General features: G+C 44.5%; 1 protein-coding gene across 4 annotated transcripts; it reads left to right on the top strand.

Moving 5' to 3' along the window:
- Nucleotides 1-89: 89 nt before the first annotated feature.
- Nucleotides 90-22235, top strand: LDAF1 (lipid droplet assembly factor 1). 4 transcript variants are annotated; one of them, XR_014017609.1, is made up of 6 exons: nt 90-188; nt 2493-2690; nt 9901-10069; nt 12335-12473; nt 18211-18341; nt 22179-22235. XR_014017609.1 is itself a non-coding variant. In XM_081256341.1 (5 exons), exons 2-5 carry the CDS (start codon nt 2595-2597, stop codon nt 14030-14032), a joined length of 441 nt encoding a protein of 146 aa, XP_081112467.1. In that variant the 5' UTR covers nt 90-188; nt 2493-2594; the 3' UTR covers nt 14033-14826. The 4 variants fall into 4 exon arrangements, 2 of the variants coding, with proteins under 2 accessions (XP_081112467.1, XP_081112468.1); XR_014017610.1 differs by lacking the exons at nt 18211-18341; nt 22179-22235 and adding an exon at nt 11296-11653 and having other exon boundaries at nt 12335-12447; XM_081256341.1 differs by lacking the exons at nt 18211-18341; nt 22179-22235 and adding an exon at nt 13996-14826.
- Nucleotides 22236-26081: the final 3846 nt, after the last annotated feature.

Raw genomic sequence — 26081 nt, 5'->3', positions numbered from 1 at the left:
GGGGAGAGCCAAGCGGAGGGGAGGGGAGGGGAGGGGAGAGGAGGGGAGAGGAGGGACGGCGCGGGGCCGCGCGGCGGAGGAATACTGCTGGCGGGGGTGGAGTGAGAGCGCAGGCTCCCGCTTCAGAGCCGCCGCTTGGGCGTGTCTCCTCCAGCTGCCCGCACACGCAGCGCGGCCGCCAGGACCAGGTGAGAGCTGGCAGCTTGGGCGCAGGGGACCCAGCTGGCTAGACACCCTCCTCGCCGGGCGGGACAAATTTTGGAGGAGGGCGGGGGTCGGTTGAGAGGATAATCGGTGTCCCACGCCCGAAGCCTTCAGCACGACGTTTGGTAATGGGACTCTCATCCCTCCGAGCCCCGGCGAGACCCCCATACACACACACACACCCTTACACCTACTACTACATTTGGTAAAAGGGTTGCCATCCCCATCCCACCCCGGACCCTTCCCCTTCTTGGGAAACCTGGTTGGGAAGACTCCGAACTCCCTCTTTAGGATTAATGAAAATGGGTGCCCTCCTCCCTCCCGGGTTCCTCTTTTCTATGGAGGGCCCCTCCCCCCTCACGGCAGAGAGGGGAATTCCAAGTACCACAGGTGGTATTCGACTCCCCGCCCCCGAGCTCCCATTTCTCAGCCTCGGCGCCCCCTCAGGAGCAGAGCCCCCTCTGTACCTGCATCACTCCCCTTTTCCCCTCTCCTTGGATCCCAAGAAACTGGCCGCCTGTCCCCTCTCGCGTCTAGGAAGGCTGAGAGACTGGAACCAGATGGGGAGGGGGAGGTCTGGATAGGCCCGAGGCGCCCGGCGGTTCCCGGCCTCAAGCCAGAGATGCGACCCCTCCCCCGCCCGGCTGGAATGCTCAGGGTTTCCTTTTGTCCCGGGAGGGGCAGTAGTGGAAGAGCCGGGGGCTTTTGGAGTGGGGGGGGGCGTGGAAGGGGAAGGGCGGGTTGGCTCGTGTTCTCCTGGCTCAGCCCGGAAGGCGCGGAGAAGGCAGAAGGCGGGAAACTGTGCGCTGCGTCGGGTTAAGGGGTTGCCGTCTTCCCTCCTCCCGAGACCTCTCAGTGCGCTTGGGTGCCCGGCTGGCGCTTGGGTTTCCAAGGCCCTGGGAGACCAGTAGGGGAGCTGGGCTTGTTTCTGACCCTTGCAGATTGGAGATTAGGGGAATTGAGTGCTGGGAACATCGCAAATTCAAATCTGTGCCAGCTGTAGCTTCAGAGACAGTATGGGAATGGGAGTTTAGTCCTGCCCTGTTCAGGGGATTCCTGTTTCACAAAAGGGATTGTAGCAGAGAATCTCTAGCTGGGGAGATTAAAATGTGCTTTAATTTGGTGCTAGACCCTATAGATATTAGGAGATACCTCTTCCTATCTCACATAATTAGCATGGGGGACGTTCAGTATGGTAAATAAATGTGAGCCTCTCTCAGTTAATTTTGTCCACTGTGACAATCTTTTAGGCATTTGTGCTATAGGTCAGGAGATCAGTTGTAAGGGAGAAATGGAAAAGATATCTGTGTCCAGCCCTACAGTGTTGTTCTGGAAAATATAAAATAACAATATATTAGTTTATATGAAAATAAAAAAGGGTTTAAAAGATAGATATCTAACTTAACAAAAAGCTTTTATTAAAAATAAATAATTATGTGAGATTGGGACAGTCCTGGATATTCCAGGCTGTTGAGTCACAGGGTATAATTGTGGCAAAGTCTGTCTCTCAGGTGCCTCTCTTGTTATGGAGCTGAGACTTACAAGTAAATAGAGAATAATTTATGGCACAATGTAATTGGGAGCCAACCTGTTTAGTGTATTGGCCACTGCCACTTGTTTGAAAAAGGTTTTCTGGCCAAAAAAGAAAAAAGACAATAGGACTTGAAATAGTGTATTCAGCTTTCTTACTTTCTTCCACATTCTTTTCACAATTTTGTCAGGCTAAAAAAACATAAGCTCTCAGAGACAATACCATTAACATTTTGTTATATGTCCATCTAGATCTTTTATTTTACTATGGATATATACATAGAATACATAACTACATATATGTATTTTATATTATGGATATATGCATAAAATATGTAACAATATATAGTATTCTATAATTTTTTCACATCATAGATGTATTTTTATTTCACTAAATAAATATCAATATCATTTTAATGGCTATACAATACTCCATTCTATGAATTTATCATTATTTAACCTATTTCCTATTAGTAGACAGTTAGCTTCTTTCCACTGTTTTACTATTTATTATGTATTAGGAACAGGGGTACACTGCACATCCTTTTGGCATGTTTTGATATAACTGATTATTTCCTTCAAGTTCCTGGAAAGTAAATTGTTGGATCAAGGTATGTGCAATTTGAAATTTTGATAGATATTGCCAAGTTACCCTCCATCTGCATGCCCACCATCAGTGTGTGAGGATAGTAGAATCTCTTGTTGGGTCAGTTGGGTGAAGACCACTAATGGTTTAAGATACTTTTCATTTCCTCCAGTGACAGCAAGAGACAAGGTGACATGAGAGATTTGACTGTGCCCTGCACTGAAGAGCTTACTGGTAGAATTCATCCCTAAAGAGACCTGAAGTGGGTTTCAGGATGGTGAAAGAAGAGCCCCCGAGTACTTCAAAGGACTTGCAGGAGCTGCAGAGGAGGGTGTCTTTGCTGATAGCGTCTGTCCAGGGTAACTCAAAGGTCAGTTTCCAATCAGAGCATATAATGGAAGATCCCAAAATAATACTAGCTTAAACACCATGGAAAGTTATTTCTCTCTCAAGTAGAAGAAATTTGGAGGTAGGTCAGGAACCTCTCTAACTCACCACCTTGTCATGTCTGAGTTGTGACCTTCAAACTCACTGTCCAAGATGACTGCTAGAGTATCAGCCATTGTATCCATATTCTAGGCAATAAGATGTGGGGAGAGAAAGACTTGCATACCACCTCCAATTTAAGGAGACTTCCTGGAAGTCATACACACACAAAGCTTCCAGTTGCATCTCATAGACCAAAATTTAGTCTTATGATCAGCCCTTGTAGCAAATGAATTCTTTGGCTGGAAATAGAAGCAACTCTTAGTCTGTGCCACAGATAACATCCTTTTTTTTGTTTTGCTGTTAATTTTGACCTGTTACCCTGAAAATGAGAGGCTAACGTCTACTTTGAGCCCAGTGTTCCACTAGAAATCCAGTGTTCAATAGAAATACGACATAAGCCACAGAAGTAATTTAAAATTATCTAGTAGCCGCATTTAAAAAGTAAAAAGAAGCAGGTGAAATTAATTTCAATAGTGTATTTTATTGAACCTATATAAAACATATTTCAACATGTAATCATTATAAAAAATATTAATGAAAAAATTATTGAGATGTTTTACATTCTTTTTTGTACTAAGTCTTTGAAATCCAGTCTGTATTTTACACTTAACAGCACATTTCCATTTGAACTAGACATTTTACAAGTGCTCAATAGCCATTCAATGCCAATGGGACTTGAGATAGTATATTCTGCTTTATCTTTATTGCTTTCTTCTATGTGCCTTTCAACATTTTTTCAGGGAAAAAAATAACAGCTCTCAGAGATAATATTATTAACATTTTGTTGTATGTTCTTCTAGATTTTTTTTCTATGCAATATACCCATAAAATACATATGTATATGTAAGAAAGTGAACTGGTTGGTGATCTGTTTTTCGTATTGGACACCACTAGTATCTATTTGAGGAGCCAGACCTTTGCAGTCTAGGGCAATATACTCTATAGAGATCTTTTCTGAACTCATCCCCAAATGCCTCTGGCACTCTTTGTGGATTTAGCAAGATATTTTTAGGTTGGACAAGCAGCTTTCTAGCCAGCAGGCTGAGACTCTTCTTACTAAAAGTTAGCTCCGTGAGAAAGGTCCTCATACTCATCTATATGTTCAGTTGATTCTCGTTATATAATTTGTGTTAGTTCTGTTGAGTCACCTCAAACACTGAATTAGCACATACTGAACAATTGCTCAAACGGGTAGTACAGGATTAGGTTCTGGCAAACTTCTGGTGGCAACATTTTCATCAACCAATCAAACCATAACCTGTTTTGTGTGTCTTAAAGTCACCTTTATTCTGTAGATATTATTGATTCATTAACATTGAACATCCAGGCCAACAGCCTGTACTATACAGGCAGCTATAACTCCTGCCTGAATGAAGTTTATCTAATACACATACGGTATTTTCTCTATAAGGCATGTCACAGCCTTCTTATACTTAGGAACACTAGACAGTACTGCTACACATTTTAAATGTCAAAATCATCAACAGAAAACATAAAAATGCAGAAAAAGATGGCACTAAATAAACCATGAAAGGGACAGTTGTATAAAGATCTGAAAGAAGAAGGCAGAGTGTTGCCTAGTTTGGCCTCAGCTGGGAACATGTGTGTCAGGTGGCTCACGTTTTTCACTGCCGTGTGCACGTCCATGAAAGCAACTCAAAGTGTTGATTCTGGGGTTACAGATCAATTTTAGTGGGTAGGCAAATTCACAAATACGGAATCTGCAAATAATAGGGACTGACTGTACATTAATTAACCTTCGTTGAGCACTCATTATATGCAAAGCACTGTGCTGCGCACTTGGCATATCTTAACTTAGTTAATATTCGTGTCTACCTTCTAAGGTAGGCATTTCAAAACATGTGAACTCTGACTTCTTGACATTTCTTCATTTTTTCACCTTAGATCCTCAGCCATGGTCATTGGAATAGATTTGGACCAGATAACTTCCAGGGCAGTTAACTCCCAGAATGATGGGACAGATCATCAGTTGGCTAAGCCCTGATGTTCTTCAGATAGTCCTGAGGTCGTTTCTTTTAAATGTTTATATTATATTAATTGAATTAATTATATTAATTGTGTTTACTCAATAGAGTAATATTGTCAGTAAAGGAAAGGAAGTCACCTGTAAACCCATCACTAACAAATCCAGTGGTGGTATTATCATTACTGTTGTTGTTGTTGTTATTATTATTATTAGGACGCTTTAGTATGTAATTTTTAGATCTAGTGGTTTTAATTGTGGCAGATGTAGTTCTATATTTTTTATTTTTGCTTGATATTTTATATTGGTATTTTTCCATATTAAAGCATAGGTCTTCTGAACAATTGCTTTTCTTGGTGGTAGAACCTTCCCTTAGATTGACATACCATAATTTACATAGTCATCCCCTTGCTTCTGTGATATTTAGATGATTTCTTTCCCCCAAGTAATTTATAATCTTTTCTCAGTTAATAAACCCTTTGAGTTCCAGATAAGAATAGATGGCTTCCAGATGGAGTGTTTGTGAAACAACTCCGTCATCTCTTCTAGGAAACCTCTGGAATGTCAAGTCTTAATTGTCTTACTTTTAGACTGACAGAGTCAGAAACCTGTCCCAAATAGCTTAAACAAACAAACAGACAGTGAGATCTGCCAGGGCTTTTGGGAAATGTAAGGCTATCGTAGAAGCCAAGGCAGGAAGTAAACAGGGCGGAGCCTCAGGAGGGGTTAGAACCAGGGTCTGGCAGGTCACTGGGGTCAGATAACTCTCAGTGGCCTCTCTTTTCTTCTTCTTTTTTTTTTTTTTTTTTTTTTTTTGCGGTACGCGGGCTTCTCACTGTTGTGGCCTCTGCCGTTGCAGAGCACAGGCTCCGGACGCGCAGACCCAGTGGCCGTGGCTCACGGGCCCAGCTGCTCCGCGGCATGTGGGATCCTCCCGGACAGGGACACGAACCCATGTCCCCTGCATCAGCAGGCGGACTCTCAACCACTGCGCCACCAGGGAAGCCCTCAGTGCCCTCTCTTGAGACATATTGTTCCTCATCGTAACTCTTCTTTGTATATCAGCTTCATTCTCCTCTCTTTGCAGCCTGGCTTCCTTTGCTCTTCCATTCACATGGGCAGACATGATCGCCCAGGATGGTACCTTCAACTCCCCTTGTCTCCTCCAGCTCCCAGCTGAAATCCTCTATGGGACCTGGTCTTGGGAGTGCTTGATTCCTAGGAGCAAGAATCTGCTTGACCAAGTCACCTATGGCCAGGGAGGTGGCAGTTGGGCTGGGGCTTTCCATTCCACTGGTATAAACATGGCTTCAGGGGCTTCCCTGGTGGCGCAGTGGTTGAGAGTCCGCCTGCCGATGCAGGGGACACGGGTTCGTGCCCCAGTCTGGGAAGATCCGACATGCCACGGCGCGGCTAGACCTGTGAGCCATGGCCACTGAGCCTGCGCGTCCGGAGCTTGTGCTCCGCAACGGGAGAGGCCACAACAGTAAGAGGCCCGCGTACCGCAAAAAAAAAAAAACAAAAACATGGCTTCAGGGGCCTACCCCTGCTGTGAGAGGGGGCAGTTTTCACAGAGGAGGTAAGAGAGATGGAGCATGGGCTGGGCAGGTGCCCTCCCAATGCTATCTCCTTGTGTGGATTACCTAGGACAAAATAGTTTTGCTCTCATGCTGGCCCTTTCCTTCCACAAAGGATGTTTTTGAATTACCTCCTTGGCACCTGTATTCTAATCCTGAATCACAAGGACCAAAATCTGGGAGAAATTGTCACGCAGCACCTTGGACTTGTCATTACCAGTGGTTTTAAATAATGCTGACCCCTCTGCCCTCCACCCCTCTGGTAGCAAAGACAGTGGATACTGATTATCTTTTGCATTCTAACACCAGGGAATTAGCCTCTCTTCTGAATAGTTCCAGATGGAGCCTTCATGTCCTTAAACACTGGCCATGTTGTCCCTATTTTGGAACCTCCCATACTCATGTGTGCATTTTAAAATAAATCACCTGTGTTTGACCTTGGGCAAGTTGCTTGGGCTCATTGACTCTCCATCTCATCTTCTCTAAATTAAGCAATGCCAGGCTCATAGCTTTGTTGTGAGATGATCTCAGATGTCGTTTGAGAAGGCCTTAGCACAGAGTCTGGAACATAATGGTGCCAGTCTGTCCCAGCCTGGCATTCCTGGGTTATTTAGCACCGCACCATGCCTGTAAAATCTAGGTTGGATAACCTGTGTCTGCTTCCAGGAGGGCGATGGAAAATGTTGCTGAATAATAAGCTCTCCCACTTTCCATCCTTCCATTGTGTCACCCTCTGTTGCCTGGGAGAATAAAAAGTTAATTGCTATGGTCTAATTCCCGGATTTAAATAATGTTAAATTTTGCCTTGTTATCTACCTCATAGCATTGTAGAGAGAAAAAAATAAGGAGGTTTATTGAAAGCTCTTAAAATAGTGCTTGGCACTTGAGTGTTTAATGAATGTTCTGTATTATTATTAGGCATAACTGAATCATATCTTCCTCTTCTGAGACAGACTGGTCTGAGCAGGGCCATCCTCCCTAGGGGAAGACAATTGCTGGGCTTAATTGTCTGCATCTTAAATTGGTCTCTGCATATCTGAATAACTTTCTATTTTTTCCTTGTAGGGCCCAGATTTAGAAGAGGCTAAGAAAAAATTAGATTTCTTAAGGACTACAAGTAATTCCTTCCTGCTTTTCTCCTCTTGGATCCCCATGCCAAACTGTCTCCTGGTCCTGTTGAATTTTCTTTTGTCATTCCACTTTCATACTGCATCTCCTCCTCCTCTTCCCTCCCTGCCATCAGCCTAGTTTTGGCCATGATTATCTCTTGCTGGCTTCCCTGCAAATCTTCCTCATTGCCTCTTGCACAGGACCACCAGGTTCATCTTTTTTAAATTATTCCTTTGATTGCATCACAGTCCTGCTCAAATGCCAACAGTTCGCTTCTTGGTTTTTTTCTAGGTAAAATTTGAGTGAGCGCTTTTCAACAGAAATATTATGTGAACCACATATATAGTTTTAAGTTTTCTAGTAGCCATATTAAAAAACATAAAAAGAAACATGTAAAATTAACTTTAATAATATATTTTATATAACCCAGTATATCCAAAACAATATAATTTGAACATGTAATCAATATTAAAAAATCATTGATGAGATATTTTACATTCTTTTTTTAATACACTCAGTGCACATCTCAATTCACATGCTGATTTTCCATTGGAAATACTTGGTCTCTATTCAGATTTCATAAAATTGATCATTGAAAAACTTATTTGAAACATACCCACCTTATTTGAAATGTAATTAAAATTTTTTCAATGACTGAATCAAACATCAGTTTTTAAATTTAAATTAGATTAAACATCCAATTCATCGGTCACGCTAGCCACATTTCAAGTGCTCAGTGGCCACATGTGGCTTCTGTGCTGGACAGTCTAGGTATAAAGTCATAAGCCTGGCATTCTGGTGTTCCAGCCTCATCTGCTCCCCCGCCACTGTGGTTACTGGGTCTCTTGATTTTAAGGATCAGAGAGAGCAGTTCAGTCTGATGACCCCTGGAGGTTTACTAAGGATACACGTAGACTAGAGCTAGAAAGCAGTCAAGACCTGAGACAGCTCGAAGGACCATCCAGCCCCACTCCCGCGGCCCCTATGCCTCTCTCTCACCTTCAGCCGCCCTAACGGGAAGATCTCACTGGGTTCTGATCCTAGGGTATCCAAGCTGGGTATTTCCAGCTCAGAGGTGGTTCCTGGCACAGTCACTTCTGGCGAGAGAAGCTGAACAGCCAAGTCTTAGATAGCTTTTGTCAGAAAGGAGTAGCTGGAGGCAGTGTAGCCCGTAGGCGTTATGCCATTTTGGGCCCGGAAGTGAAGTTTGTCAATGCTGAAGCCCCAGGACTGAGAACGGTGGCTTTGTGGAACAGCCTTTTCTAGTTAAGCAGAGTGAGTTCTGTGCTTTGTCACCATCAACTTGAGCTCCAAAATCCTCTTGCCTTCCAGCTTGCCCACAGTTTCCTCCATTTGAATCACTTGGGTGAACAACTCTTTCTAGGAGAACGTGCGTTTTGGTTAGTGGCACCCACCATCACTGAAGCTTAAATTATATCTTCAGTTCACCTGCTGGCCTACATGGCCCTAAGGAATGAGACACAGGAAGGACCAGTTTTGATGGGGAAAAGTTCTGGAATGATGGAAGCTTTCAAGGGAACGGGAAGTAGCATGCCAGCACTGAGGAGAGAGATGGCGTGGACCCTAAGAAGAGGGGGAAGCCCATCCTTGTGAGGATGCCTAGGGCCAGCTCTGTATTAAAGCAGCCCCCCCAACCCCTCACTGAGCCAGCTCCAGAACCTTTTTGCCTGGTGGAGGAAGATAACCTACTTATTAACACAGCATAAGCTTGCAGTAGTCATCAGGCTGTGGCCTGACTGTGGTATCCAGGTTGATGACATAAAAACATTTTCTCCTAATGAAGTGGCAGCCATTGCAAACATCTGACATCTGAAGTGAAGAGATTTAGCTTTGAATGCCTAGATTTTGCCACTTGGAAGCCGTGTGACTCTAGGTGAGTCATTTTGTCCCACCGTTTCTCAAACTTTAATGTGTGTACAAATCACCTGGTGATCTCATTAAAAAACAGAATCTGATTTGGCAGGTCTGGGTCAGGGCCCAAGATATTGCATTTCTAACAAGCTCCCAGGTGATGCCAAGTAGCTAGGACTTAACCTCTCTGTGCCTCAGTGGCCTCAGCTGTGAAGTAAGCAGCCAATTGTACGTATATTACATCAGAGCACACATATGCTGAGGATGCCTTCTGAGAGGGTGTGTGTGAAGCAGCAGAGCCATGCCTGGGTCTTTCCTCCTTTCACAAGACTTGAGGTTGTGTGGAGCCCTCAAACTTGCCCCCGTCCACAGCTGCCTTAAGTTGTTGCTGGGGCAGCTCATGTCTTGGGAGGATTATTATTGTTGACTTCTTAGCTATGGGCCTTCCAACTTTATGACCTTGGCTTATACTTCCTATAGCTCGGGTGAATTCATCAACCTGGGGTTCAGACATGGCATTCAGTCCTGCTCGTCTCCTTTGCCCACAGGTGATTGCCTTTATGAAGTCTCCAGTGGGCAAGTACCTGGACAGGCATCCTTTTCTGACCCTCACCTTGCTGGTGTTTGCTGCTGTGTCGGCCGTTCCTGTTGGCTGCTTCCTGCTCCTTGTGGTGCTTGCCTCCCTGGCTGCATTTGTGGGAGTCATATTACTAGAAGGTATCCTACTCAGTTACTCTCCCCCTTGGAAAATGACTCACTTGGGATGACAGTATTTATTGGGCATCTGCCACTCTTGTCAAAGGTTCCTGTTCTTGTCAAAATCACATCGACCAAGGCAGGTTGTCAGGGTAGTTAAAACATGGACTCTGGAGTCTATTAGAATCCCACCTCCCCCAGTGTGATTTTGGACACATTATTTACCCTCTCTGAGCCTCAAATTCCTCATATGTAAAATAGGGGTATAATAATACTATCTCAGAGGGTTGTGAGGATTGAAACTTACAGTTGCATAAAGTACTTAGCACAATCCTTGGCACAGAGTAGCTTCTCCATGAATGCTAACTATTGTCATTAAACAGAGAAGCCATTCACTCCACAGATAGTTATTGAGCACCTGTTGCATGCCAGGTGCCTTGCTATGTACTGAGGTTCCCCCTTCTCCACCTTTCCTCCTGAAGTCCCACTGCCAATTGTCAGCTTCTCCCTGAGTTGCTAAGTTAAAATTACTAAGAAAGTAAATCTGATTGGCTCAGTTTGCCTTTTCAAATCAGATCACAGTCCACAAAGAGATGGTTGCCATCTGCTCAGGTGATCACCTCTGGCTCATTCTATGGCTTCCCAGAGCTAAGAGCACCCAGGGTTGCTTCCCTACCAAAGGGATTGTGGACAAGGCAGTTTACACTTGAAGAAGAAGGCAGGCACAGTAGGTGGATGAGCCAAATACAGTATGGCAGAGTGGTGGTTCAGTAAATATTGATGGATAGATGGGCGAAAGATGAATCAATATTAAAACAAAGGTAAATTTAGAAAGAAATAAGAGAGCCACTACCTTTTTGTGGTGTCATACAAAGTTTTACAGGAGAGAGCACTTTAAAGATGTATAACAACTTTGTCCCAGAGTAGACAAGGAAGGGCTTTCTAGATAGGAGGAACAGCATGTGCAAAGCTGTTCCACTTCAGAGCAGTGGTTTTGCAACTTGAGTCTGCATAAATCTTACTTGCTTTTTGAACATGTGGACTTTCATGTGTCATCCAGAGATTGTTATTTAGTAGGTCTGGAGTGGGGTCCAGAAATGCAAATTTTCAACAAGATTCCCTAATGCATCTGATTCTGATACAGGTGGTGGTTAGCCATCCTTTGAAAAATACTGATCTAAGATTTTGTAAATCTTTATGAAAAGGCAGCACGTCTGTTTACATTCTCTACTTTCCTTCCTTTCCAGAGTCCATCCCTGAAACTGTCACTGTGGAGTACTGGGTGGGCTATTTGACAACTCGTGAGGCAAGGGAAAGGATGTCTGCCATGCAACATTTGCCATGTTATTAGTTCTGCATTGGAAAGAGGAATTTTGTTATGAGGAAGGCAAGAGAAAGTGTGCTGGGCAGACAAAACTGCCACAGTGAGTCACATATATGATAGTCTCTTAATTGTCAACGTCAACACTTAGAGGTAGTTATTACTATATTCTTTTTACAGATGAGTTAAACTAAAGCTCCAAGCGGCCCAAAGTCTCACCATAAATGACTTAACTAGGATCAAACTCAGGCGTGTCAACTATGAAAATCCATCCTCTTTCCATGGTACCTTTTATTATTTTTCTCCCATAGACCCCATGTTATAAAAATGTATTTTCTCTGCACTTATTAGATGGTAATTCATTAATATTCCCATTAAAAACTTATTTAATGGTGGGTAAAATGACCATTCAGACCTATGGTTACTGTGTGATAGTTGCCAGGCTGGGTTGTAAAGGATGTAATCAAAAGTTATGTTTAGATTTTACTTTATTTATCCTGCATAGCCTTTATTTCCATAGGTTGTAGGTAAGTGTAAATTATAGTATTTGGTAGGCAGTTTGAAACACTGGTCGTGATTTACCACCCCCATTACTGTCTTGGCTAATTCCTTCTAGAGGATTCCATTGGGAGCCCATCCCCGACCTTGAGAATGAGGGAGTTTCAAATTCAAACACCCATGGGCAAGACAGGTAACAGAAGTGAGCAAAGCGGTCCAAGAATAATACAGTTAGGAACAGTGGGGCCTGGAGGAGACTGGAAGGCCAGCAGTTGTTGCCATGCAGTGATGCTCACTTGGGTATTGAGATTGCCTCCTTTTTAAGCGATACCAGAAGTCTGGATTTTTGTGGAAAACCTCCTCACTTAAAACATCTGAGTTAACTGTTGTTTTAAACACAGTGGTGCAGGGTCTGGTGTTTTCAGTCTGTTTTAGATGAATGATTCTTTTGACATGCTTTCCTCTAGGACTGGTCATCTCTGTGGGCAGCCTCTCACTGCTTTGTGTCCTCTGTGGCTTGGGCTTCATGTCACTCATCATGTCAGGGACAATCATAGTGTCCTACATGGTAGTCTCCAGCCTCGTCAACTACTGGTTTTCTCCCAGGTAAATACATGTCAGTGCAATAATTTAATCTTTACTATTTGGGGAGATTTTCACAAGTAACACCCTAACCCTGGTCACATCATACTCAGTCTCCCAAGATAGGAGGTGCCCTAGCCTCTTCACATCTCTACTTAAAAAGAGGTAAGGTTTCTTTCTCTCTTTTTTTTAAATTATCAGGTAGGAATGCTTTGGTGGCAAGTAATGAAAAACCTAAGTAGATACTAGCTTAAACAAATAGGGATTTATTTATTTATTTGTTTGTTTGTTTTATTTATTTATTTATTTATTTGCGTTATGCGAGCTCTCACTGTTGTGGCCTCTCCCGTTGCGGAGCACAGGCTCCAGAGGTGCAGGCTCAGCGGCCATGGCTCATGGGCCCAGCCGCTCCGCGGCACGTGGGATCCTCCCGGACCGGGGCACGAACCCACGTCCCCTGCATCGGCAGGCAGACTCTCAACCACTGCGCCACCAGGGAAGCCCGGGATTTATTTTTATTGCATAACAGAAAGCTGGAGATAGCCCAGTCCTGGCACAGCCTCTCTAGTGTCATCAAGGTACCAGGCACCTTCTGCCGTTCTGTGTTGCCATCCTTACCGCACTGACTTGTCACCTCATGGCCACAAGAAAGCTGCTGCTGGCTACACCAACTTCATTCAAGGCAGGATGAAGAGAGGAAAAAAAAATGAGTCCTCACTCACCAATTGAGTCTGACCTTTTTTGTCAAGTAAATGAAATCTTTCCCAGAACCTACCCCCTTCTTATCCCAACCAACCTCATTGGCTGGAATTTTGGCAGGTAGCCACCGTAAGCTGGAAGGGAGGCTGGGAAACGGAGTATAAACCCACAAGGAGAAGGGCCTCGGGAATGTGTGTTGGTCAGCCAAGCTCTGGTGTGTGCCATAGCTCCCCCGCTTGGGGTATAAGTGTTATTAGCAAGGCTGCTTGAAATTCAAAGAGAATCCATAGAGCCAGTTAAGTTAATATCAATAGTGCTACCTCCTCTCTCACTTAGCTCTGAAACCTGCCATCACTGGGATGAAAAAAGACAGACCTATTTCTCTCCCTGCTCCATCTCCCTTCTGTTAAAGATGTAAAGAAATGGTCAATTAATTAGACTTTGCATCCCAGCTATGCCGTTTTTTACCTGTGTGATCTTGAACAAGCTGTTCAACATCTCCGTTCTCAGTTTTCTTTCATTGGTAACATAGGGCTACTCCTTGCTCTGCCTCTCTCGCTGGATTGTCATGAGGACGCAAACAAGAATTTGGAGAAAATGCAGTATCCAAATTAGAATGGGAAAAAGGATCGTAACCCCTGCCCCTAATTCAGGCATTTTAACCTCTCGGGCCCCCAGTTTCCTCATCTGTAAAGTCAGTGTAGCCCAAAATCTGGTGTGGTTGCAAGAAGCAACCACAAACCCAAACTAAACCAACAAAGAACGTCATTCATTCCGCCATGTATACTCTCAGCATTGCTCTTTAAAGAGGCCTTAGAGCTGATCATTTCCTCTTGTTGCCAAACAGACTTTGGACACAACACAACTCCAGTGGCGACTGTTAGCTGGCCGTGAAGTCTACACACTTAAAGGGGCTCTACCAGGAATGACCAGCTGAATGGAACCAAAGCTTTTTTTCAAGCACCTCTGGGAAGCTGTTGGATCATCCTTGCCCCTTGGGATTATGACTCAGAAGGGACTGGGTAGTCAATCTCTTCCTGGAGGTGTCCTCTAGCTTTTTCACTTACTTGTAGGGTCCTGCAGTGGACAGTTTTGGGGATCTTGTTGCTCTTGGTCAGTTCCATCAGCTGACCGGCCCTCACATGGAGAATCAGCAGAGAATCTCGATGGCGTGGCAGCTCCTCGCGCCTCTCACCTCCTCCTCCCCAGAGATGCACACCTGACCTTGGCAGGGTTCTGAGCCTCTACAGGCCAGTGACTTGACCCCAAAGGCTCAGATCTTGTATCTGAGGCCCCAATTTGGGACAGCCACAGGTTGTTTTTCCTTTTTCTTTCTTCCTTTTTTTTAAAAATGAGAGCTGCTTATTTCTTCACTCATTTGAAAAAAGAGGTGGGGGGAAGAATCCAAAACAGAACAAGCTCTCTGCCTTATTAGCCTTTTATCAGAAAGACAAACAACATTTGGGAATAATAGCCTCTCAGACAAAGTTAGATAATAGAGTCCAAACTTAACCTTACGGCCAAGAGCATTTTTTTCTAAGTCTAAAGGTATGGTTTCCACTGTTGAGTATTGTTAAGTGATGTTACTCTTTAAAATATTTGCACTTGATACTTTTTTATTGTTTTAAGGACTTGGCTTGTTAAGCAATTTCTTCAAAAACTCCCATGAAAATGATAAAAGACTACAAAAATTTTTTAAATCCTATGGGATATCTACTTCAGTGGTTCATTTCCTGTGGTAGTTTATTAAAAATATTTATTTAGATGAGCTTTTTTTCTTCACTCTATTTCAAAATACCCCCTTTCTAGACATCAAACCCATTTTTTCCTTCTGTGTCAATTTCGTGGCAGATCCTGGGTAATAAGGCTTTTTTAGTTGCTAGTGATGGACACTCAACTCAAAATGGATTTAAAAAGTGGGGGCAGAGGGGGATGGATTCGTTTCACTGAACTAAAAAGCCAAAAGGTAGGTCTTTAGGCACTGCTGGATCCAGGGGCTCAAGTGGTGTCATTAGGCATCTCTCTCCCTTCATCTCTCAGCGCTGCTTTTCTCAGTGTGAGCTGAGTTTTAGGCAGGCCCTCCCCATGTGGAGGTCCCAGCAGCTCTAATTTTACATCAGCCTTATAGTTAGCACTCCCTATTGGACAAGGAAGCTGTTCTTTTCCAGTAGTACATTTAGATTTTTGGCTCCGATTAGACAGACTTGGGTCATGTGAGCAACCTCAAACCAAACACTGTGGCCAGGGGGGATGGAATATGCTGACAGGTCAGGGCTGGGACATGTGTGCATTCTGGAACCAGGGGAGGGGGTGGGTCAGCCCCACTGGTTCTGCATAGGTGGGAGTGCTAGAGTATGTAGAGCTGGGAGGACGATCCGATCCCAGAGGAGTATTGCAAGGAAAGGAAATGTATGCCAGGCAGACAGAAGCAAATACTTGCTCTTTGATTCAGGAGGGCATAAAGGCCTTAATTTGGTACTCAAACTTTTCTGTATCCCATGACAGTCAGCCACACCTGTCACTAAAGGGGCCTTCAACTCTATTAGAGAACAAGAACTGCCTTTTCCTGCCAATACATGGGGGTATTAATATTAACAGTTACTATTTACTGAACGTTTCTTTCTGACCTGCAAGTGTCTGCTATTAGCTGTCTAAGCTAAATACCCTGCTGGGTTCTGAGGCTTCAGAAAAGAAGAATGAAGAGGGCCCTGGCCTCCTGAAGTTTACTTTCCAATGCAGGAGTCAGCTAACAAGTGTATTAGTTATCTATTGTTGCGTAACGGTTTACAAAGAGCACTTTTGTCATCCTACATTTTCGGTGTGTTAGGAGTACAGGCCTGCCTTAGCTGAGTCCTTTGCAAGACTACAACAGCAGCGCTGCCACATTGCTTCTCCTTTGAGGCTCGCCTGCGGAAGGATCCACATCCAAGCTCACATGGTCATTGGCAACATCCATTTCTTTGTAGGCTTTGGGGCTGAGGCCCTCAATCCCTGTCATATGGCAGCTCACAGCCTGACAGCTTGCTTCTTCAAAACCACCAAGGGAGAATGTCTCTTAGCAAGATGGACGTCACATTCTTATAACACATAATCATGTATGCATAAGCACATACATCCCATCACTCTCACCACATTCTGTGGGCTAGCAGCAGTCAGGTCCCACTCACACGAAGAGGAGGGCTCACACAAGGGAATGCATACCACAGTTGGGGATCATGGGCCCCACCTTAGATTCTACCTGCTACAACAAGATTATTATGATAAGTGCATTGAAGAAAGTAGAAGGGGCAGGCCGTGTCAGCCACAGCAGTCTTTTCTTTGAACCACATAATGAGAAGTTGCCACTGTACTAAGAGCTGGTGGGGGCAGGTATTCCCAGCAGAGGGCGCAGCAAAACAAAGGCCCCAAGACTGGAAGGAGCTAAATGTGTTTAAGGAAAAGAAATATCAGTGTGACTGGGCTTGGTGAGTAAAGGGTAAATGGAGGAGAGATAGGAGCCCATCGGGCAGGACCTTGTAGGAAAGAAATTTTCAGCAAAAAGCAAAGGGAAGATGATGAAGAATTTTACACTTTGTGTTAAGAGGGACATAATTAGATTTTTAAAGGTCACGTGTGGCCAATGGATTGGGAGTCAAAAGTCCAGTTAGGAGGTCTGTGGGGGTCCAGAGCAGAGGATGGTGTGGCTTACACTAGAGTGGAAGTAATGGAGACCCTCCTCATTTGGAGAGCTAGCAGCAGTTGGTGATGGATTGTATGTGGGTAGTGAAGGAAATGAAGACTCAAGGATGGCACATAAATTTTTAATTTGAGCCAGTGGGTAGTCAGTGGCACTATTTTCTGATGTGGGGGCTGTGTGAATAGTCAAAATCTGCTTTGCTCATATTAAGTCAGATATGCCTTTTTGACACCAAGAGGATGTGACAAATGAACAGTGGCTTAGAGAGTAGGTATGGGCTGGGGATACAAGATTTAGGAGTATTTTCAGTACTGAGAGCTTTACACAGCCTTCTTACGGAATGCTCTCCTGAGAGAAGCCAAGAGATCATTTTATAACATACTTCTGATCACATAAACAGCCTTGCTTCAAACTGTGCAGAGTACAAGTTGCCTTCCCACTGCACTTAAAAGTGCTAACTCCTTCCCATCCCAAGCTGCACCTGACAGGTTCTCATTTTTCATATTCCCTTAGCCTCTGGATTTTAGAGGTGAATGAAACGAAGGTTCAGAGCAGAAATGATTCACCAATTCTGCCAAGAAAGGTGGCATCTAAATCAGAGCTTTGCAGTTCAGGCTGTCTGTCACACTGCCTGGAGCCTGAGGCCTTTGCCGATCAAACGAAGTAAAATACAGAACCCAGCACAGTGCCTGCCACAGAACAGGCCCACAAACAATAGTTGTCAAAGTGCACGGTGCACCATCATTTGAAACTGAGTGGAACAGTTGTAAGGTTAACCATGGGGAAGATAGTCAATAATATTGATTTAGCTTTGTATGGTGACATGGTAACTACACTTGTGATGACCATTTTGTAATGTACAAAGACATTCGCTCACTGATGTACACCTGAAACTAACATTGTGTGTCAATTATACTTAAGTAAAAAATAGATATTGTTGGCCTTTTAGGCACAGTTCAATGTGTTCTTTATTTGGAAAGGTAATTAAAAGCACGAAACTGACTTTGTACAGTCGGAATGTTAATTTATCAGTATAACTATAGGTGTTTGTTTTTGCCATGAGTCGGGTGCTACCTTAAGCCCTCTACACTTCAATACACGTTTTCAGTCAGTTCTCACTACCACTCATTTTAGAGATGAGGAAGCTGAAAGATTGAGATGTTAAATTGTTTAAGGGCACATAGAAGCAGAAGTGGGACTCAGGCCCAGTTCGCCTGACTGAAGAGCCCACCCTTGTAACCAGTGTGCTATTAAATGTTAATGCCTCCACCTGCCTTTAAGGCCTGGGATGTGGACCCATGCCCTAATAGACATTGTCTGCAACAGTTCCTATAACCTTTGCTGCTGTGTCGAATAACTTCGGGAACCCCTGTTTTCATAAAATAGGACGTGAACCGTTGGTTCCCCCTAGAGTTGTGCACATAGAAGTACTGTTTCAACCACCGCCTCTGCGTGGATTCTACTATCTGCTCCACATAGAACAGGAGATTCAGCCCGGATGTTGTGACCCCAGCAAGGTATGATCAGGTGTGAGTTGTCACAAGGTTGAGGATGACTAACTACTTCACATATTCTGCTGTGCTTCCTCGAGCAGGAGGTAACAGGTGGAACTAGAGACAGAGGGTGGAATTTGAGAATAACCTGCTTTTTCTTACCTATTCCACAGCATCCTCCCAAAACACGTGCGTGTGTACAGGCACACACATACCCCGAGTGATTAAATGTGCACACACATACCTGAGTAAACATGTGTGCAAACACACACACACACACACACCCTGAGTGGTTGGTAAGAATTCCGATAATTACAAATTATTGAAGTGCTTTCTTTGCCTTCTTGGGGGAAAGATAGGAGGTGGGGATTACATCCAAATCTGGCATGCCTCTTGGATATGTCTTTATGGTGAATATTATCCATCGTGTGTGGAAGTTGAAAATCAATGATGTTGGAGCATCCCACTCCCCACCTCCTGTTTCCAAACATTTCCACCTTCCACGATCCAGCTCAAGGCTCATCCCTCAGTGAAGTCATGTCTCACTATGTACACTGTCTCTACACTTACAGCCCTCATGGACCAGGCATGTTAAGCAAATGACAACCTCTCTGGGCATTGGTTTCCTCAGTCAGTAACGAGAATGCCGCCCAACCTGTCATTGGGAACTGAGGCAAGTGATCTCTAAATTATAAAAGTGCTACAAAACACTAGACGATAAACCCTTGCTTGACTAGATTGTCTCTTGTTTGCCACTATTCCCTTATATTTGTCCTTCCTCCCATCTGCCCTACCTGCTTCCTCTCTTCTAGTGCTCTGGGAATGGAAACAGTGTCTGTATCTTTCCCTTTGGGTAGCCCAGAAACTTAAATATAGAAACCCCTGCACAATATTTTGCATTGACTAGAAAGACTGAGGAAACTGAACCTAGAGGAGTTATCCATCGGGGGTGACATTTCCCACCGCCACCCTGGGACATTTGGCAGTGTCTGGAGGCATTTTTTTTTTTTTTTTTTTTTTTTTTTTTTGTGGTACACGGGCCTCTCCTGTTGCGGAGCACAGGCTCCGGACGCGCAGGCTCAGCGGCCATGGCTCACAGGCCCAGCCGCTCCGCGGCATGTGGGATCTTCCCAGGCCAGGGCACGAACCTGCGTCCCCTGCATCCGCAGGCGGACTCTGAACCACTGTGCCACCAGGGAAGCCCTGGAGGCATTTTTGATTGTCATGACTGTGTGTGTTTGGGGGAGATGCTGCTGGCATCTAGTGGGTCAAGGTCATGGATGCTGCTCAACATTCTTCAGTGCACAGGACAGCCCTTTACAACAAAGAACTAAGGGGCCCAAACACCAGTGCCAAGGCTGAGAATCCCTGATCTAGACAAATAATGAGAATTTAGAGCATTAGACCACACAACAGCAGAGCTGGGCTTGAGACAGGCTGGGACCTGGGGTCCTTTGCTGCAGTGCTGCAGTTCTGCAGTGCTTGCACCTGGACACACCTCTCAAGCAACAAAATACAAAGAAACTGTATGGAACTAAAAATAACTGCGTGATAATTTGGGGCAAATTCTGGCCAAAAGATGCAAAGAGACCAAAAAAACCCAACTGCCAATTTTGAAGAGCCCAGAGCAAAAACTGGATGTGGGGAACAAAAGCAGGGTACCAAGCATGACCCCTGCACCCAACACCACCTAAGGGGTGGGCAAACCACCTAAGACACGCCTTCGGCTTGACCTCTGGACACACCCCTACCCTCACCCCATGTAAGGAATAAGCTCGACCCCCTCAGGGAGCAAGCAATCAAGGGAAACTGTTGTTTGTTCTCGCTCCCCTCGGCTGCAGCAGGGTCCCCAGTAAAGCCTTACCTGAGTTTCTTGTCTTGCCTCTAGTCAATTTCTATCGATTGGGGAAGGCTAAGAACCCTGGTTGGTATCAGGCTGAGGCGGGGCTGGAGTTGGCCAGGTCTGCACCAGAGCAGCTGGTTACACTAGCGGCTTCAGGGACACATACACCTTCACGTTTGTGAAATGTTTCAGGGTTTCAAAGAGCTTTCACAGGGCTTCCCTGGTGGCGCAGTGATTGAGAGTCTGGCTGCCGATGCAGGGGACACGGGTTCGTGCCCCGCTCCGGGAAGATCCCACGTGCCGCAGAGCGGCTGGGCCCGTGAGCCATGGCCGCTGAGCCTGCGCGTCCGGAGCCTGTGCTCCGCAACGGGAGAGGCCACAACAGTGAGAGGCCCACGTACCGCAAAAAAAAAAAAAAAAAAAAGCTTTCACATATGTTATCACCTCTGACCTTTCATAAGAGTCCTGAGAGGTCCTCCTCTTCTCATTTCCATGCCTTACTAGTCAACTGGCAGCAGAAGAAACTGGGCGAACAAGCAAGTCATTTTCTGAAGGTCTCAGAGATAGCTAGTGATTAAGCCAGGGACCCACCATCACCTGGCCCACTCAGATGCTCTTCCTCCACTCCCTGCTTTTTGCTAAAGCAGAAGTGGCAAGGGTGAGACATCAGGAAGGTAGACTACTCGGTAATTGGGAATCAGAGAGCCATCTGAGCTAGAGAGGGCATGGGCCCCTCTGCTCGGGCAGTAGACATTCATCAGCTTCCCAAAACTGCAGAGGAGACTCAAGCCCCATACATATGCTCTAGTAGTCCTTATGGCCCTATTTAGGAGCTTCAAGTCCCATTTGAAAACCTTAAAGAACCAGCAGAGGGAAATGGAACAGAAGTGTTTCCTAAAGAAAATGTTTCCTAAAGCCAGTAGAGGGCACTCACATCAGGTAATCTGAAGGTGACTCAACTGAGAGCTGGAAGAAGCTTTAGACTGATTCTTTTTTTTTGTGGTATGCGGGCCTCTCACTGCCGTGGTCTCTCCCATTGCGGAGCACAGGCTCCGGACATGCAGGCTCAGTGGCCATGGCTCACTGGCCCAGCCGTTCCGCTGCATGTGGGATCCTCCCGGACCAGGGCACGAACCCGCGTCCCCTGCATCGGCAGGCGGACTCTCAACCACTGCGCCACCAGGGGAGCCCTAGACTGTGCTTCTTAAACGTTAATGTGCATGTGTGCAAGGGGCTAAAAGGCAGATTCTGAGTCTGTAGGTCTGGAGCAGGACCTGAGCTTCTACATGGCTCACCAGCTCCTGGCAAAGCTGTTACTGAACTAGTTTTGTTTGCCCGACCAGCGCTGAGACGCTGAGGTTTACAGCAGAGAAAGAGTTTATTCACAAGGCAGCCAAGCAAGGAGACAGGAGAATAGGTCTCAGGTTCTGCCTCCTCAAAGGCAAGAGGCTTGGGATATTTGTGGGTAGAGAGTATAGGGTGGTCGAAGGTCCAGGGGAAGGCGATTGGAGGCAGGAAAAAGGCGAGGTAATCAGTGATCTGCACAAGCATATCTGAGTTACATGCTTCTTCATGGGACACATGCTTAGCAAATGGTGGCAGTAGCATGATCTGAGGGTGGAGTTTTGGGCCCTCTGACGTCAAAAAGTCACCCACCAGACACTTGTGTAGGCCCAGCTGAATGGTTGGTGGTCTCAACCGGTTTGAACTGGGTAAGACTAGCTCCATGTTCCTTAAAAACAACTTAAGCAAACATTACTCTCAGAGGTGTTTTCTATAAGGGGCTGTTAAAGGAGTCTTGATATATATTGTCCAAGCTACATGAAGTTTGGAGGGTATGCAATTTGCAAAACAAAGTAAGCTTGGTCAGTGAAGGCAGTTTACAGGATATTATTTATTAAGCACGTTACAGTCTAAGGGAATCTAACTGATGACTACCCTCGGTTTCAAAGCCTTCCACTGCTCACACCCTGAGTAGCAAGGTAATAGATGCTCTCTCCAGTCTTCTCCTTCTACAGCTGGTACACCTGAGGCCCAGAGAGGAAGTGCACACTGTAAGTCTGCAGTGCCAGGGATAGAACCCATGTCTCCTGCATCCAGTTCTTGCTTTACGACATCTTCCCTGCTTCTTTGACCCTGGAACAGAATTAAGGCAGGAGGATTCATCTCTAAGTAAGGGTGAGAAGTAAGTGACTATACTGTTTGCTTTGAATCAAGCTTCTTTGCATTGCATTTTTGGTCAAATCACTTCCCTCACAGAAGTATCAGTGGGAGTTCAAAGATGAACAGAATCAGACTCTGGACCTCTTGAGCCTTGAGGGAGCCAAAGCAAAATAAATTTGTTAACAAAAGGTTTTCTTATTTTTTTGGTTTATACAAATTTGGCTGTTAACCCAAAGAAAAGCTTACATATAACTTGGTGTGTTCTTATAGATGCAAATTATAGTCATAAACTTTATTCTAAAAATAAGGGTTCTTTAAGCCTGAATGATTTGGAATGCTTTTACCTACAGGAAACAAAGTGCCTCCCTTAAAAAATAAGAACTCTTAGCATCTCACTAAACATGAAATCCAGATACAAGTGGTTCTAGGGTTGATTTAGGAAACACAGTGAAGTAATCAGGGATCTAGGCTTTCTGTGTTATTACTCCACCATTCTCAGAGAGCATCTTTAGATTTGTTTCCTCATGGTCACAAGAAAGCTGGCACAGCTCAAGGAATCACAATTCACACAACCACAGCCAAAGACAGGGAGAAAAGGGGCTAGCCTTATATACCTTTTTTTTGAAATGAGGAAAAAGACAGAAACCCCCTCCCAGTTTCTCCCTTAAATATCATTGAACAGAACAGTATCATGTACCTACCACTACATAAATATCTGCCAGGGGAATTGAGGCTTTATCTTGATTATTTAGCCCAATCAGGATACTAGGGGCATGCTATGAACAAAGTCAAGTGTCGACTGAAAAAAAAATGCACAAGCCAGAAGTTGAGAATTATGTTTTATTCAAGGACATTACTGAGGACTTTAGCTCAGAAACAGCCTTTCAGATAGCTCTGAGGAACTGTTGCAAAGAGGTAAGGGAAGAGTCTGGATGTATAGGAGATTTGCTGAAAACAAACAAACGTTGCTGTCAAACATCAAAATACTGCTAATCACAAGAAACAGACATCTCGAGTTAATGATTTTAGTGCTTTTCTGTGTATGTGTAGATGCAAGAGTCTGGGCTCTTTGAAATTATTCCTTTGATATGCGTCTTAACTATCTAGGGCCAGTATCTTGTTTTTTTCCATCCTGAATTCCCCTCAGGGCGCACGGTGGGGGCAGCTGCAGTGGCTGAGGGCTTGATGGCAGGCAACATTCTTTGTCCACACAGCCTTTGCGTTTGTCTAGCGCAGTGATTCTTATCCAGGGTACAGGTCAGAACCCTCTGAGGAGCTTGTGTTCGTTTCCTCTCCCTGCTGTAACAAATTACCACAAGCTTAGTGGCTTAAAAATAACACAGATTTACTGTCCTACAAATCTGATGGCCTCTTACAGTTTCACTGGGCTGACGTCAAGGTGTCAGTGGGGCTATTTCCTTCTGGAGGCTCTGGGGGATTGTTTCCTTGACTTTTTCAGCTTCTTGTGTCTGCCTGTGTTCCTTGGCTGGAGCCCTTTCCTCCATCTTCAAAGTGCATCAGTCTCTATCTCCATCATCATATCGCCTTCTCCTCTCTGTAGGTGAATCTCATTCGAATGTCTCCCTTGTATAAGGATGCTTGTGATTACATTCAGGCCCACCTGGATAATCCAGATAATTTCTCGGTCCAAGATCCTTAGATTAATCATGTGTGCAAAGTCCCTTTTGCCATGAAAGGTAACAGTCACAGGTTCCTGGGATGAGGACATAGATATTTGGGGGCCATTATTCAGCCTCCCACAGAGCCTAAACATGCTTAGACCCCACTCCTTAAAGATTCTAGTTCAGTAGGTGACATCAGGGCATCTATATTTTACAAAATATGTGCATGATCAAGAACCTCTCATCTGTCACACAATTTTATTCAACCCTCAGTTATTGTTTATAGTATTATGAGGTTTTATCTAGGTGGCTCCAATGCAAATACACTAATACGTTGACTATTTCATTGAACCCTTGCATGCTTGCAAAATAGGTTTTATTCACATTTTCCAGATGTGGAAATAGGCTTGGAAATTGTTCCATCTGCCCAAGGTCACACAGTAAGGAAGACAGATCCAGAACCCAAGCCCAGCTCTTGTTCTAGAGCTGTACACATTCAAAGATGAACAGAAGCTAAAACAGCTTGAAGCTAAAACAGCTTGAAGCAGCAGAACAGGGCAGGGAAGAGAAGTTCAGCATTAAAGAGGGCTTCCCAAGGCACACAAGTCTGCTCCCAGCCCCTGTAAACTGCACCAACAGAGCTGCCCAGTAGAATATTAGAATCCCAAATGACTTTCATCTACCTCCTGCCACCTGAGTTACAATTACAGCCAGTCCCTACCTGGTGAGGGAGATTGCAAACACAAGTTTGGATGAAGGAGCAGCTTCTTGGGATTTGAACTCCCTCTCTGCCCACACAGCTCCTCTCTGCTTATTAGGCTGCCTCCCCCCATGTACAGTAGGATAGGTACCTTCAGAAGATGAGAACACGACTTTAAACAACTGCTCATTATATTTGTTCTAGGATACCATGGCAACTAGTGTTCATTCCAGCAGCTGCTCCACAGCCAGCTTGGCTTTCCTCTCTCAAATTTCTGCCTCAACATTTGCAAACACATCAGAACCAACCTGCCATGCGGCAGCCTTGGGGCCCAGGTCACTCTGATCCTGGCTTGTGACTCTACACAAATAGACCAGATTGGGGATGAGAGGCTCCACCTCTATAGCCAAGATACTCTGATACCTTAGACAAGCTTGCTAGGGCTCAAGTTGCTCATCTGTAAAATGTGCATTTCTAGCAAAGTGTTTTTCAACTTGTGGGTAATGACTCATTAGAGGGTATATTAGTTTCCTGTTTCCATTGTAACAAACTAATACAAGCTAAATGGTTTGAACCAAGTTATTTTATATCTCTGGAATTCACAAGTCCAAAATGGGGCAGCAGAGCTGTGTTCTTCTGGAGGCTCTAGGGGAGAATCCATTTCTTTGCCATTACCAGCTATTACAGGCTGCCCACATTTCTTGGCTTGTGGACAATATCACTCTGACTTCTGCTTCCACTGGGGCATCTTTTCTGACTCTCCTATTTCATAGGGAGCCTTGTAATTGGGCCCACTTGGATAATCTTCCCATGTCAAGACCTTTAACCACATCTGCAAAGTCCATTTGGGGCCATGACTAGGTAACAATATTCAGTTTTTGGTGAATAGGATGTGGACACGTTGCGGGTGGTCATTATTCAGCCTACCACATGAGATCAGGGAGCCATGTAAGTGGCCAACAGTTTTTTAAATGCTGTTTTAAGAAGTGCACGCAGCAATGCAATATTTCTGATTCTAATATGTAACACTAATATGACGTAGTCACAGAAAAAGTTTGAATCCAAGACCATTTGTTTTATCAGTGACAGATTAATGCCTTATTCTCTTATAAAGAAATGTCTAAAGAATAGCCTTGATGAGAACTTGAAATTTTGGCCCTTATTACTATAGGAAGACCAGACCTTTTATACAATATGAATGCAGCTGTTTCCTTCCCCATACCAAGGTTGAGTTTTACCATATAACTCTTAAAAGGATTTAGAATCAAAGGTTGTGTTGAAGAAAAGGCAGAAGGATTCATTATTAAAGACCTACAGTATCATAAGATGACCAAGTATAATATTCTTTCAAGGTTTTGAAAAACCCAGGAGTGTAACAACTCACAATTGAGGGATGAAGTCCAAACACTAAAGATGTTCATATTTCTGTTCACCTC

This window comes from Mesoplodon bidens, assembly GCF_964165515.1.
Source record: "Mesoplodon bidens genome assembly, chromosome: 15".
Taxonomy (NCBI): domain Eukaryota; kingdom Metazoa; phylum Chordata; class Mammalia; order Artiodactyla; family Ziphiidae; genus Mesoplodon; species Mesoplodon bidens.
Note: the sequence above shows the minus strand (reverse complement) of the source record. Positions and strands in the feature narration are given on the sequence as shown.